The 14354-nt window shown below is 43.1% G+C and overlaps 1 protein-coding gene across 8 annotated transcripts in view; it reads right to left on the bottom strand.

Annotated features, from left to right (window-relative positions):
- Positions 1-14354, bottom strand: part of Znf827 (zinc finger protein 827) — a 167069-nt gene that overhangs the window by 88619 nt on the left and 64096 nt on the right. For all 8 annotated transcript variants that reach the window (XM_034522569.2, XM_034522573.2, XM_034522570.2 and 5 more), the window contains exon 5: positions 12975-13208. In XM_034522569.2, the coding sequence (XP_034378460.1) occupies positions 12975-13208 (234 nt within the window). The remainder of the gene's footprint in view (positions 1-12974; positions 13209-14354) is intronic.

Raw genomic sequence — 14354 nt, 5'->3', positions numbered from 1 at the left:
CCCCCTGGGTAGAATTAAAAGCATGTGCCACCATACACAAGGTTTGTTGTTTGGAGACATGGTCTTACCATGTAGCCCTGGTTGGCCTAGAACTTGCTATGAAGGCTAGGCTGGCCTTTGATCGCATCCAGATCTACCTGTATCTGAGTGCTGAGATTAAAGGTAGCACCACCAGGTTCAGTCACATTAATCTTTTCTTAAGCATGGGGCTCAAACGCAGGTCCCTGTGATTGACAGGCACTTCTAACCCACAACACTTACCTCTTCTTGGAAGTTTTTAGCAAAATTTAGCATGTGTGAGTAAGTTTAAAATTCTTTTCTTAGATGGTGTTACAAACTTCCAATTCATAGTGGAATAATTACATACACTCACATATAATAATATGTTAATACTGTTAATATACATAAAATGTAATCTGATATGTACATCCACCCTCTGTGAGGCCTCAGTGCCCCAACAGCATTGGTCAGCTGCGAGCTGCTACCCAGGATCCTAGGGTAGTTCATAGTGCGTGGTGTGACAACAGAGACTAGGATGGAAGGGGGAAGGGTGGCAGACAAACAGCAGATGAGACTGGACAAGAATGACAATGGAATTGTCCTGCTCACTTTGTGCCTTTAGTGTCCAGATCTAGATTTGGAAAATAGAAGGGACCCAATAAATAGCTGGTTGAATGGATGAATGAATGAATGAATGAATGGGATATACTTACTGTCCCTCTTATCCATGGTTTTGCCTTCCAGGTTTCGCTTTCCAATGTTTAAGATACTTGTGGTCAACAGGAAGGCTAACTACGATGCACATGGTATTTTGAGGGAGAGAGACATGAGAGACATAACCTTTATAACAGGATGCTCCGACTGTCCCAGTTTATCATTAGTTATTGTCTTTAATCTGTCTCTGAACCCAATTTGTAATTTTAAATTGATCGTAGATATGTACACTTTGCAACAGGCAATAAGGTTTTGCTATTATCTGTAGCTTCACTGGGAGTCCACAGGGTCCTGAGACACAGCAGGCCCTGAAGATAAAGGGGCCCTACCATAAAAGAACCATAAAAAGAAATGGCAAAACAATGTTAAGCCGAGGAGCTTAAAGAGTGAGGTTCACTGAATCCCAAGAAACCTTCGCCTACTCTGCCAAAGTCTAACAGCACCAGTATAACTCCAGATGTGCCCCCAGGACTTACTTCCTGGTGGGTTTGGGCCCTGTGGAATGTATAGATAGCCTCATAATGAATTCTGGCTCTATTTCAACAATCTCTCCAAATGTTTTTTAAATCAAACCTTACAAATGACTCATTTTCATTTCCTTTTCTCTGTGTTCTCCCTGGTGCTGGGAATGAAGGGTGGAGACAGCTATCCAGATTCGGGAGTGAGCCATCTAGACCCGAAATCAAACATTGGCTTGCTTACGTAAAATCGAAATCAGGTCTGGGAATGCCCAGAAAACACAAAGCGAGGCAGGAAGAGCTTTCTGGAAGGAGCAATGCTTTTAGGAAACAATAACCAGCACCCTGCAAAAAAGGGCAAACCCTGAACTCAACAGAAAACTGTGCAAAATGCAGTGTGCCCGGCACAAAGAATTTAGAGGAGTGTGTGCTGATGATTAAATGGATCCCTCCCTGCAGGCCAAGTAGAGGTTCCTGCACGTGTTTGGATGTGCACACCAAAGCGTGGTGACTTCACTGCCAGAAGTGGTCCAGCTTCTCTCTCCACCCTCAGTCCTTGGGCTGCATGCTGGTCCTCTGCCCTCTGACTATACATGCTGGTCCTCTGCCCTCTTACTACACATGCTAGTCCTCCACCCTCTGACTACAGGGGCAGTTAGTTACCTTTCGCCTCCTCCACATGGCTCACAGGAAGCCTCTGTAAGGCCTTCACATGAACGCCCTCTCCCCCGAAAGCAAAAGAGTTTCGGAAAGCCAAACCAAGGGTGTGCATATGTTTGGGCCAAGGGTGAGTTTACTGGGATCTGACAGCACTGGTCGAAAGAAAGGAGACAGGTTCCTAACTTAGGCTTTACCCACTGGCCCCCACCATGACCTGACTTCGAACCTGAACTAAACTGTGCCGGGACGAGCATTTACTCTGAGGTCTCCCTCACTTCTCCAGCTGTGGAGACAGGCTGCACATACACACAGGGCAAGCCACAGAAGATCAGGAAATGTGCAGATTCCAGCTGTTAGAAACAAGGAAGTGAATCAGTCCACAGCCCAAGCCCTGGACTATTAGTGTGGGGGAAACACACACAGGGGTGGGGTTAATAAGAGAATTGTTATGAAGGAAGACGAAGTTCTCTTTAGAAGGAACACCATAGTCCCCGCACTTTGACCGGGAGAAAACACCACTACTAAATCATTTGTTGTCATAAAGAATAACAAAAGCCACAGCAAGAACCATCTTCTCATGAAGGTCTTAGGCTATAAAGACATGCCCCTTCCCAATGGAAACGGCTCTCCTGGACGCTGCCTGTACTAGCTTCTGAAGTGAGCATGCGCAAAGAAGGCTCTGCACAGCCTCCAGGAGGACCCCTGCTGGGGGTGACTCAGCCACTTGGCAGAGGGCAGGCTTCTCAGCAATGAGAATTCCCTTCTCCAGGTAGGTCTGCGATGCCAGCACGTACCCTGATGAGCATGCGATCCACAGGGTTTAATTACACATGCGGATTGTACCCTTCTTTGACATGAATAAGCTAAAGGGGAAAGGTTAACACGCCGGTGAGAAGAAAAACTGCTGCAGAATGAGAATGGTCTTGTCTCACTGAGAAAATAAGGATTCTGCTCTCCCTCCCTGACTATCTCTATAGTAACAGGCAGGAGGAAGGCTGGGGTGGGATAGGACTGGACCCAGGTCCCACTGGCACCCTGCAGGATGTCCTCTGACAAAGAACCCTGTAGTGTATTCAGGTGTGACCACACATGTAACTAACACCACAATCAGAGACCTCAGATAACTAAGCTCGGCTTAGTGCTGTCACTATAAGATAGTGTTTGCCTATGGCTTGTGTGTAAACTGTTAATGACACAGTTGGCTGGCCATAAGATGACGCCTGTAGTCAAATATCCCAGGAACATAAAGAAAACAGCCTGCAAGCAGGCACATGTCCTACAAGCACACGTTGTAAATATTTTGTTCACTGCCCCATAAGATCTGGAGCTGCCACCCAACCACCCATCAACCCCTACCTCTACTGTGAAACTCTATCCCATCTTTCAGGCTCCAGACTGCAGTCTGCCCCAGTGCAGAGACGGCCAAACAGAAAAGGCGTCCAGTGTGAAGGCGTAGCCTATGAAATTCCTTGTTGAGGGCTTGCCTTGCTTCTGAGAATGCCAGCCAATACAAATTTCCATGGCTTTATTAACATATGCAGCTATGCAAGAGGGAAATGATAATAAAACAAGAGCCCTTTTGAGTCTGAACTTTCCGAATCCAGCCTTCAGTGTGGGAGGCAGGAGGAAGCTGCTTAAGAAAGCATAAAGGGTGGCCGGTGGGACAAGGGCTAAAGGGGGGGAAAGGCAGTACAGGGGTACAGGCCCTGGGGGCTTGGGCTTGCAAAGCTCCCCATCAGGGCAGGGTGCAAAAGGCATGCAACTGCCATTCAGGTACAAGAGTCTAAGAATTTGTGAGGAGTATGCAGGATTATAAAATAACACAGGGCTCTTCTGGCCAGAGACTGAATGGAACTGACTGTCTAAGCAGGGTGTGCCCTCTTTCCTTTTAGCTGAGAAGAGCCAGCCTTCCAAGGCTGCAGACAGCGGCTTCTCACTCAGTCCTGTTTAAATGGACAAAGAATGACAGCACTGTGCATCCACTGAGCTCAACAAGACCACTAGACCTCCAAGAACCCACATCCTTGTATAGGAACACACTGATTTTGTCCCATTATGTGACTTGTTCCTTATTTATATAAAATATAAATATGATATTCCATGTAGCTCCTTTTTTACTATTAAAAGTGTAATTTCTTATTTAATTAGTCACCAGTTTATGGAGTATGTGAGTACATCTACATCTACATACATACACACACATACATACATACATACACATATACATATACACACACATACATACACACATACATACATGCATGAATACACACATATACACATACATACACACATATACACACATACACACATACATACATACACATATACATATACACACACATACATACACACATACATACATACATGCATGAATACACACATATACACATACATACACACATATATACACACACATATACACACATACACACATACATTCACACATAAACACATATACAAACACATACATACACACACATACACACACATACATACACATATACACACACATACATACAAACATAAATACATGCATGTATACACACATATACACATACATACACACATATATACACACATAAACACATACATACACACATACACACATATACACATACACACATATACACATACACACACATGCATACATATACACATACACACATATATACACACATACACACTTACATTCACATATAAATACATACACAAACACATACATACACACATACACACATATATATACACATACACACATAAATTCACACATAAACACATACATGCACACACATACACACATATATGTATATATACAAGCATACATACACACATATATGGAGGTAGGGTCAAGAAGTGGACTTGATGTGCCAAGGTGGGATGGTAGCCATGGGGGGGAGGGCACTCCCCTTTCTCTGAAGACAAGGAGAGGGGGTAACTGGGGAGAGAGGTTGTGAGGATGGCATAGGGGGAAGAAGAGTGAGGTGCTGCGATGAGGATGTAAAGTGAATAAATAAATTAATGAATGAAGAAAAGTGGACATGGGAGTGAGAAACGTCCTGGGTGTTAGTCACAAGACCACCGCTGGATGCATCCATTATAAGTCACTTATAAAGCGGACATGCAGAAATACTTGGTCATCACCCTAGGTACAAAAAACCTAAAATCTAAAAAAGGAAAAAAAAAATGAGAAAGGCCAATCTAACTGGATAGGCATAATTCAATAACTTAGCTCTCAAAGGCTTAAATTAAGTGACACTTTGCTAATATAAGTGAAGATGGGTTTTCCTTTTAGTATCGAACAGGTCAGCATTTACTTGATTTTTAGAATCACAGAGAACATAATGGCGTGCATAAGCAACAAAAGGAACAAACACTGAACTGGACTCCATGAGATGGAACACTTCTGTGCTGCGAATCAGGAAAACCCAGGAAAATAGGGAAGGAATTTGGCTTTCATCTCTCCCGCATGGCGTATGTCCAGAATATGAGAAGCTTTAATAAACCAATTAATTTTTTAAAAAAATGACTCAGGTAAAAAGTGGACAAGGAAGTCCAATAGATGTTTCTTCAAAGACGTTCAGGTGTTAAGTAGCATGTGGAACTCCATGAAATGCCACCCTTCACAGGGATTCACAAATTTTAACCTCAGTGAAACTGCTAGGTTGTGCCATCATGGTGGTTCTGATAAGAAGGATGGTAACGAGTTTTCAGAAGGATATGCAGAAATTGAAAGCTCATACATTACTACAAGAGATGCAGAATGCTGTTGCTGCCTCGGAAACATGCTTAACAGTTCTTCAAAATGCTAAAGCGGGTTCCCATTGAACCCAGTTACACGGTATCCAGGGATAGACCAGAGAAGATTAAACCGTAAGTCCACACAGAAACTGGGACAGGAGCATCCATAGCAGCAAAGACTGGAACACAAACCATGTCTCCATTAAAAGATAATGAAAATACAATGTATCCATACAACTGCCAGCATTCAGCCATAAAAAAAGAATACAGGATTGATACTGAGGGGCCAATGAGATAGGCCAATAGGTAAAGACGCCTGCCATCAAGCATGGCAACTTGAGTTCAATCCTTGGTCTCACTTGGTTGAGAGAAACAGTTCCCACACGTCATCTTCTGACCTGCACAGCAGTGCACCCCACACAGCAGTGAGTCCCACACAGCAGTGCTCCCCACACAGTAGTGCTCCCCACACAGCAGTGCTCCCCACACAGCAGTGCTCCCCACACAGCAGTGCTCCCCACACAACAGTGCTCCCCCTCCCAAAATAAAGAATGTGTTATTTAACAAAAAGAAACGATGTTACAACATGACTGATAGATCATGAAAATATGCTAAAAAGTCAGACATAAAGGACCACATAGTACATGAGTTCATTTATACAGAGTCTTGAGTGAGCAAATCTATTAAAACCAACCACAGATTAGTCAGTGGTTGCCTAGGCTGAGGCAGTGGAGTTGGGAACAGCTACTGCTGGCCAGCACTGAGTCCCAGAGAGCCACTTGTCTCCACACCCCCCCGCCCCCAGTGTGTGGATACCAGGTGCACACCAAAACACCCTGCTGTGCATCAAAATCATGACCTCACACCTCACTGAAGCAGCCATGTCCCCAGCCTTCAGGGAAGCACAGGCTGACACAAAGCTTGAGATCCTTCTGCATCTTGTCTCTGTCTCCAGAGAGGAAACTTGGCTCAAAAAAAATCTTTTTTTTTTTTATTGAGATAACATTTTTAAAAAATTTGGAATCCTCTGTAAAGCACAACCTGAGTATATACATCTGCAGTGCAATGCACACTCAATAAACTTTTCCACGTGTTCAGAAAGATGCAAATAGACAGTTCCCAATTTTAGCCTGATTGTACCACTGATTTTATATTGTCAAGTATGTCAGCAGCATGAGTTTGAGAATGTGGAAAGTAGAAACAATTAATAAAACAAATAGATGAAATACCTTCCTACTAATAGCTCCAAATTATTTAACAGTATTTTTACATTTACTTACTTGTATGTGTGTGGGTGCCTCTGCCATGGTTCATGTGTAGGGGTCAGAGGTCAGCCCGTAGGCTTTCTCCTTCCATCCTGCGGCTTCCTGGGATGGAGCACTAGCCCCTCAGCATCTGGCCAGCCCAACCCTTTACCACTTTGCACAAATCTCCTCAACTACAGCTAACTAGTAGAAGCATAAGAGCTATGTAAAACTAGGTTTAAAATGATTTAGGGCTGGGTGAGGTGGGGCAGGCCTCTAAGTCCAGCACTAAGTATACAGAGGAAGGTGGGTCTGTATAAATCCCAGGCCAGCTTGGTCCACATAGTGAATTCCAGGACAGCCACGGCTATGTAGGAAGACTCTGCCTCGAAACAGTAGGAGGAGGAGGAGGAGGAGGAGGAGGAGGAGGAGGAGGAGGAGGAGGAGGAGGAGGAGGAGGAGGAGGAGGAAGAAGAAGAAGAAGAAGAAGAAGAAGAAGAAGAAGAAGAAGAAGAAGAAGAAGAAGAAGAAGAAGAAGAAGAAGAAGAGGATATAATAATAATAATAATAATAATAATAATAATTTTTTTTTAATGTTTTGAAGGTCTCACTTCTCCACTACTGAATTTAGCAACTTGTAAGTCTGATGGTGGCATGTTTTGTGGTGATAAAATAAACAATAATTTTCATCCTCACAGATTATTACTGGTGGCCTGCACTAAGCTCCAGCTTGTATCTTACAAGTGCCTCCAACACCCAGGTCTTAAAGGCTGATGCCCAAGTGTCCCAGCTGGGATAGGGGCACCTTTGGCAGGTGGGAACTAGAGGAAGTCTTCAGGTCACTGGGGTGTGCCCTCTACTGTCGCCACAGTGCGCTGCTGGCTCGCCACAGGCCCCCACGCAATGACACTCATTACTCATGGACTAGAACCTCCAATTCTGAGCCCAAACAAACCTTTCTCCTTTATAAACTGATTGTGCCATGTTTGTTATAGTGGAGAACAGTTGGCTTACCAAAGACATGCTTAACGTGTACTACATGTAAATACAGCGGACTCATGCACGAAAATCTCAGAAAGACAAAAGACTAAATAAAAGTTTACAAAAAAAGTATCACCCCTTTCCAAAGGAAGAACAGCAGACAGAGGAGTAAGTAGTTTTCAGCCTGAACATTAACTTTACTGAAATTTCTCATTTCTCTCAAGAAATTCTTCAGAACAGAAAAGTCTACAACATTGTGTTTGATGCTGTTCAGAGTGATGTAGGGAGACTTTCTCTAAAAACATGCCCAGAAAGAATTCAGAAATTTCACTGCAATGGACACTAGTAAATGGAATTCTGGGAGGCTCACGAGCACCAGGATCTTGATGTATCACACAGAGATGCCCTTCTTCGAAAATGATGTTTCTAGATACTGTCATTTCATAATAAATTAAAGGACTCACTATGGAAGAATTGGTTCTTTTTCTAAAGGAAATGGGGACATTTGACAGAGCTTTGTCCCCATCAGCTTCAACCCGAAGCATTCTCTTCAGATGGACCGAACTCACTCAGTCCTGGAGCCACTTCCCAGCTGGGTTAAAGCCTGGGCTGTCAGGGTCACTCGGAAGGTGTCTCAAAACACAGGCTGCCAGCCTCTCCTGCAGAGCTGCAGGGACTTTACTAGCGAAACCCAGAGCAGATCTCAGAATTAGAGTCTCCCATGGCCTAGTGACTCTGAGAATTGGGGGAAGTGTCCACTGAGCCTCTACCACAAAGGAAAGGAAACCGGTTCAAAGACCTAAGCGCATTTACCATCAGTGCTGCAAAGACACAGTCGGTAGACCTGTTCCCCCAAGTCTGGAGTTGCTGTATCTTCTTGATTCCTGTCCTTCCATGTCCTATCCACAGAGTAACAGGACAGACATCAGACATGTCTGCCTTACCTCTAGACACACAAGTGTCTACTGCTGTGTGTCACATAATAGGTAGTCACAGACATCCAGTTATTTCCTCATAGTGGGTTGCTTTCTTTGTGCTGATCAGTTTACTAGTTTCAACTGTCGGGCACTCACCATCGTAATTAACAAACTGGAAAGGGAATCTGAACCACAGTGAGGAAGAAAACTCAGATTCTCCCAATACAGAGACCATAGAAGGGTTAGCTTGGTTCTAACCCATGTGTGTCTCTCCCCAGAGAACTAAGTGTCCACTTGGAGAGCACCCTCCATGTGCAGGTTTCTCCACATAGGATTGTCTCATGTGACAGGTACCTGGGCCCTGGGCCAATCATTCAGCCTTACAGATTGGACATGACCTACTTTAAACGTGGAAACAAGAGATAGGCCAAATCATTGATTAGTTTCTTCTTAACTCACTAGAAACTGACATAAGAAAATTAGTAAGGCCGGGCGGTGGTGGTGCACGCCTTTAATCCCAGCACTTGGGAGGCAGAGACAGGCGGATTTCTGAGTTCGAGGCCAGCCTGGTCTACAAAGTGAGTTCCAGGACAGCCAGGACTACACAGAGAAACCCTGTCTCGAAAAACCAAAAAAAAAAAAAAAAAAATTTAGTAAGAAAAGAGAGAAAGAAAATCTTTTTCCTTAGCTATTCTTCAGGTCAAAACAGAAACAAAGAAAAGTATCACCCACACACTGTTGTTACTATAATACTGTGGTCTTCCTCCCTCATCTGAGGGTTCATCCTCCACTTTGTTAGTGACTTCAGTCAATCGTGTTCCCAAAATAGTAAATAATAATTCCACAACAAACTATTTATAGATTTGAACAACTTGTATTATAATACACTGTTGTAGCCAGATTGGGGGTGGGGGGCAATGGATATCTTTAATGTCAGCACTCTAGAGGCAGAAGGAGAGGCAGACAGATCTCTGTGAATTGCAAGCCACCCTGGGCTACACAGTGAGCTCCAGGCCAGCTAGAGCTGTACAGCAAGACCTGGTCTCAAAAAACAACAAACAAAAGAAAGTTCTGTATTTGCTAATTTCTTACTGTGCTGAATCATAAATTAAACATTACCATTGCTAGAATGTATGGGGGGAATCCTTTACAGGGTCCAGTGCTCTCTGCTGTAGGCGTCCACTAGAGGTCCCTGACTGAATGCCTCCCAGTAGGGCTGGCTATAGTTTTTCACACAGGTTCTTTCTGACCAAAGGATTTTGCAGAAAATGACAGAGACTGTATGTGGGATTGTCCAAGTTGGGACGACATGAGGACAGCTGCCCACAAGACTGCCTACAACAAGACTCTGGAGGTAAATGTCACCCTAGCTATGTTCAGAGGCTTTGGGGACTCTGAAGGCTCTGATAAGTCCTTTACTTGAGTATCTTTTAGGGCATGCATCTTCAAACGTTAAAATGATATCTTGAAGACAGAGAACTTAAAACTTCTTTCTAGTATCCTTTTTGCAAGAGCCTTAATCTAGTAGTGAAGCCGAAGACTGACGATTCCCTTTCTGTTTTGTTTGTGACAGGACCTCACCACGTAGTTCAGGCTGGACTCAAAACCCACAATCCTACCTCAGTCTTCCTCCTACTGGAATTATAGGCATGTTCCTCTCCACAGGGCTTAAACAGGGCTTAATATCCACTTCACTCCTAAGGAAGGGAAAGCCCTTTTTACCTCATGGCTTTGGAATGAAAAGACATTTGTTTTTAACCACTCAGCTTACGTAGGACTTTTTAAAAAAGCAATGTTCACCTGACCACTGTATGCTAGAGCTATGCACTGCTTTGATTCCCTGAATGGATTTCATAGCTTGTTCTTCCTACACTGGCTAGACAGAGGCTACACTTATATAACCATAAAGAATTATAGCCAACTTAAAGGCATGTGACTTACTATAATATTACACTAGGAAATTTTCTGTCCTTAAACATGTCTTACTGCTACTCTGTTGGTAACTGTTTCAAGGCCGACCTTACCTACTCATAAAATTAAGGAAAATGGTACTAGCTGGGCGGTGGTGGTGCACGCCTTTAATCCCAGCACTCGGGAGGCAGAGGCAAATGGATCATCGAGTTCAAGGACAGCCTGTTCTACAGAGCCATGTTCAGAGATACTCATGGCTACACAGAGAAACTCTGTCTTAGAAAACAAAAACAAACAACAGCAAAATGTATCAACGCACTCAGAGAATATAGTCTAAAACACCACCAAAGAGAGCATACAAATTCAGGATTTTTGATGCATGGATCTTTGACCCAAGTCTCTCTATATAGAATGTTTTTTCAGGAGGGGGGAAAAAAAGGAAATAGTTCTCAGTCTTCATGCAAGTTTCTTTCCACATTATGAAGAAAGATAGCTGCTCTTCAGAAATGGGACCATGCTATCATCCTGCTCTCACTGAACTCTACTGCACATGCACTCAGTAAAGGCCAACTCACACGCTTAAAAGGAGACCTCGTTGCCCACAAATATCATTAAATGTTCACAGCAGCACTTCTTTTTTTGCAGGGTGGGGTCTCATTATTATCTAGAAAATAATTTCCTATTTTAGCTCTCAAATCCTATTACCCCCCCAAAGGATAAAAATGAAATGCTTTCCTTAAAGAAACTTCTGTCCAGAAATCTCATTCACTCCTCTCGTAACCTCTTTCAGTGTGGTACCAGCCTTCTCTGCTCTATACCAGCTTAGACCAGCTACTTAGTCAATTCTGAAATGGCAACATCACTGGGCAGATTCTACCATCAGAGAGGGCACAGGAGTTAATGAGACAGAGTTTAAGCCATTGTACGGGGAGAGCTACCTCTGGGAGAACAAAGACTAAGCAACCTCAACAGAAGGATGGCTACATTGCTGAGATATGCTGGCACAGGAGGGAGACACGATACACTAAATTATATTGGTTCATATCTGACTGTTTCACCCTCCCAGCTTTGGGATCTTGCTAGACCTCTATCAGGGTAAGATGCACCACTGCATCATCATCATTGCGGAGTCTGGGGGATGGAGCTACAGTAAGACCACAGTTCTTGTTCTTCTATCATGCGCTATCGCTAGCAAATTATGTTCCCCTCAAACTCCAGTGTGCTTTGAATTAAAATCAAAGACAAAGATTCTTAACCCCACCAAATGGCAGATATGGAGATTTCAACTGTTATGATATGCTGACTCCAAATAAATTACTATTAATTTCTTACCTTCCAACTTACTAGTCAACCAGAAACACCATCAGGATTGCTAATGAAATTTCAGATCACAGAGGCGTCCCACTAAGACAGGTCTTGCTTTCATCCCCCAAGCACAGCAAGTTCCCAACAAAAAACAGCTTTTGCTTCATATTAGCACTTCAAACACAGTTCCTAAAAATTACCTGCAGGAGTCAGTGAACTGAGCACAGCTACGACTTGGCAGGTATGATTACCAATATAGGTTTCTCTCATGTTCTGAAAGTCATACCTTGCCACCAAAAAGACACTAAATTTTCTACCTGTTGCAGAGAACCAGATAGAAACTTATACCAAAAAAATCCAAAATAAACTAGCTTTAATTTACAGCATATTTTTTCTTACATCCAATAATTTGAGACTATATCTAGATATCAGTGGAACTGTCCATTCATCTTAGGAACAGGTTAGTTATTGGAACATTCCATTAGGAAGTTCTCTATTCTTACACTCCATCAGTGCTGCTTGGTTAGTAATTACTTTGAGTGTCACCTCAGCTTCTCACAAGGCCAAGAAAAATATTTTAATGGTCCTTAAAGATTATAATATAAATACTCAGAAGACATAGGATCCTCTCTTAAGAGATTTTGACCAATTAGAAGGAATCCTGTAAATGTTATTAGAATCCCATTTAAAGTCACGGTGTCAATCATCTGTGACGTTGGTAATGTTTTCTAACCATTTCTAATAATATTCAGAAAGAGAAGGCTATATCTAAATAGGTACAGCACAAAAAGAAGCTAACATACGCACACACCTAACACAGGAACTGAAGCCAATGTCTAGCTAGGTACAGCACAGATAGATAGAAATGAACAAATTCATGCATATAACACAGGAACTGAAGCCAAGCGACCTGATCATTCCTTAAATTCACCTTTTTCACGCTATCGTCACCACCGGGTTAATCATAAGCCATGCAAGAAACGGTCCAGTTGGCTTGCACGTGAAATGACCAGAATGGAAATATTTTGTAATATATCAGATACCTGAGAGTTTCATGAGAAGTTCTGAGGCAGCCTTGGCCGACATGTCCCGCCTTAACACGTTCCCCTTGCCTTCCTGGGGAGTAAGTGGGTCCTCGGAGATGCTAGGGGTCGACACTTCCGGTTCCGGGCTGAACACGTAGCTGGAGCGAGGTAACGGCATGCTTAAGGACTCCTCTTCCTTGGGTTCCTCCTTCACTTTAAAATTAAGATTCATAGGCTCCTTCTGGTTTGCAGCTAAAAAAAATAAGAATAAAAAAGAAGAGAAAGAAAGGGGCATATATATTTTCATTTCCCCTCTACCTTGTCCCCACACTTTACCTTGTGCTTAAGAGTCAGAGGGGTCACAAACAAAAGCTAGGCCCTGAGCACATAGTGTACCCGATGAGCCTTGGCCTCTGTTGGGTATTAGTTTCAGCACATATAAAACCTGGTGTGTTGTAAGAAGTGCTGTCGTTTCAAAGCATCTGGGCATGTTCTCCATGGTTTCTCTAAATCATTTTCCCTGGGCATGCTGTGGCCTCCCTGGCCTCTTACCACAGTTTCCAGCTAATTCTATCATTAAACAACGTCTCATGAAATTATTGTGCTGTCAAATATTGAAATAAAATCAAGAATAAGCTGCAGTATCTAAACCTAAACCCCTGGGGTAGGTGGAAAGGCGATAATGGAGAATCTGACAAAACGAAAAGCAGGACTAGAGTTGCACTATTCTCTTCTCCTCATTATCAATGGACACTACTGACCACACACAGCAGCCATATGCTTTGTATTGTCACCATGAGTAACCCTATGCCTGCAGCCTAGGTCATCTTCACATACAAAATGGGCTTTCGTTCTTGTTTTATTTAAGAAAAAGATACTTTTGAACAATTTTTAATTTATGCAAAAGTTGCAAGGGTAGTTCTAAGAGCTTCCATGTAGACTTCCCTAAAATCCCCTAAGGGTAACATCGTACCTATGTCTAATCACCATATAGTTTCTAGAACTAAAAAATCCATGTGGCTATGACCTAAACTCCAAATATGTCCATTAATGTCCTTTATGTAAGGTTTCTGAAGCCAAGGGCAGCTGATGTGGAGAACATGACCAAAACAGAGCTAAGCAGCCTGTCATGAGATGGCTTCCATGACAGGCTACTCTGTGGCAGGCCTTTCCCCTGGGCACACTTCACAGAAAAGGCCACAGGTAAGAAACAGCTCCCTTTCACACCATCCCTCCATCCCTACTTAAGACCCATGTAGCACCAACATTGGCTGTGCCTCACAGGATGTGTTTGGTTTTGTTTTTTATGTCCAACCTGTATTCCTAGCAGTTCTTCTTAGAAAGGGCCTAGCCCGTTCTATCTTAACAAACTGGAACAAGGAAGTCAGGCCCCAAAGC

This window comes from Arvicanthis niloticus, chromosome 18 (genome assembly GCF_011762505.2).
Source record: "Arvicanthis niloticus isolate mArvNil1 chromosome 18, mArvNil1.pat.X, whole genome shotgun sequence".
NCBI classification, from domain to species: Eukaryota; Metazoa; Chordata; class Mammalia; order Rodentia; family Muridae; genus Arvicanthis; species Arvicanthis niloticus.
Note: the sequence above shows the minus strand (reverse complement) of the source record. Positions and strands in the feature narration are given on the sequence as shown.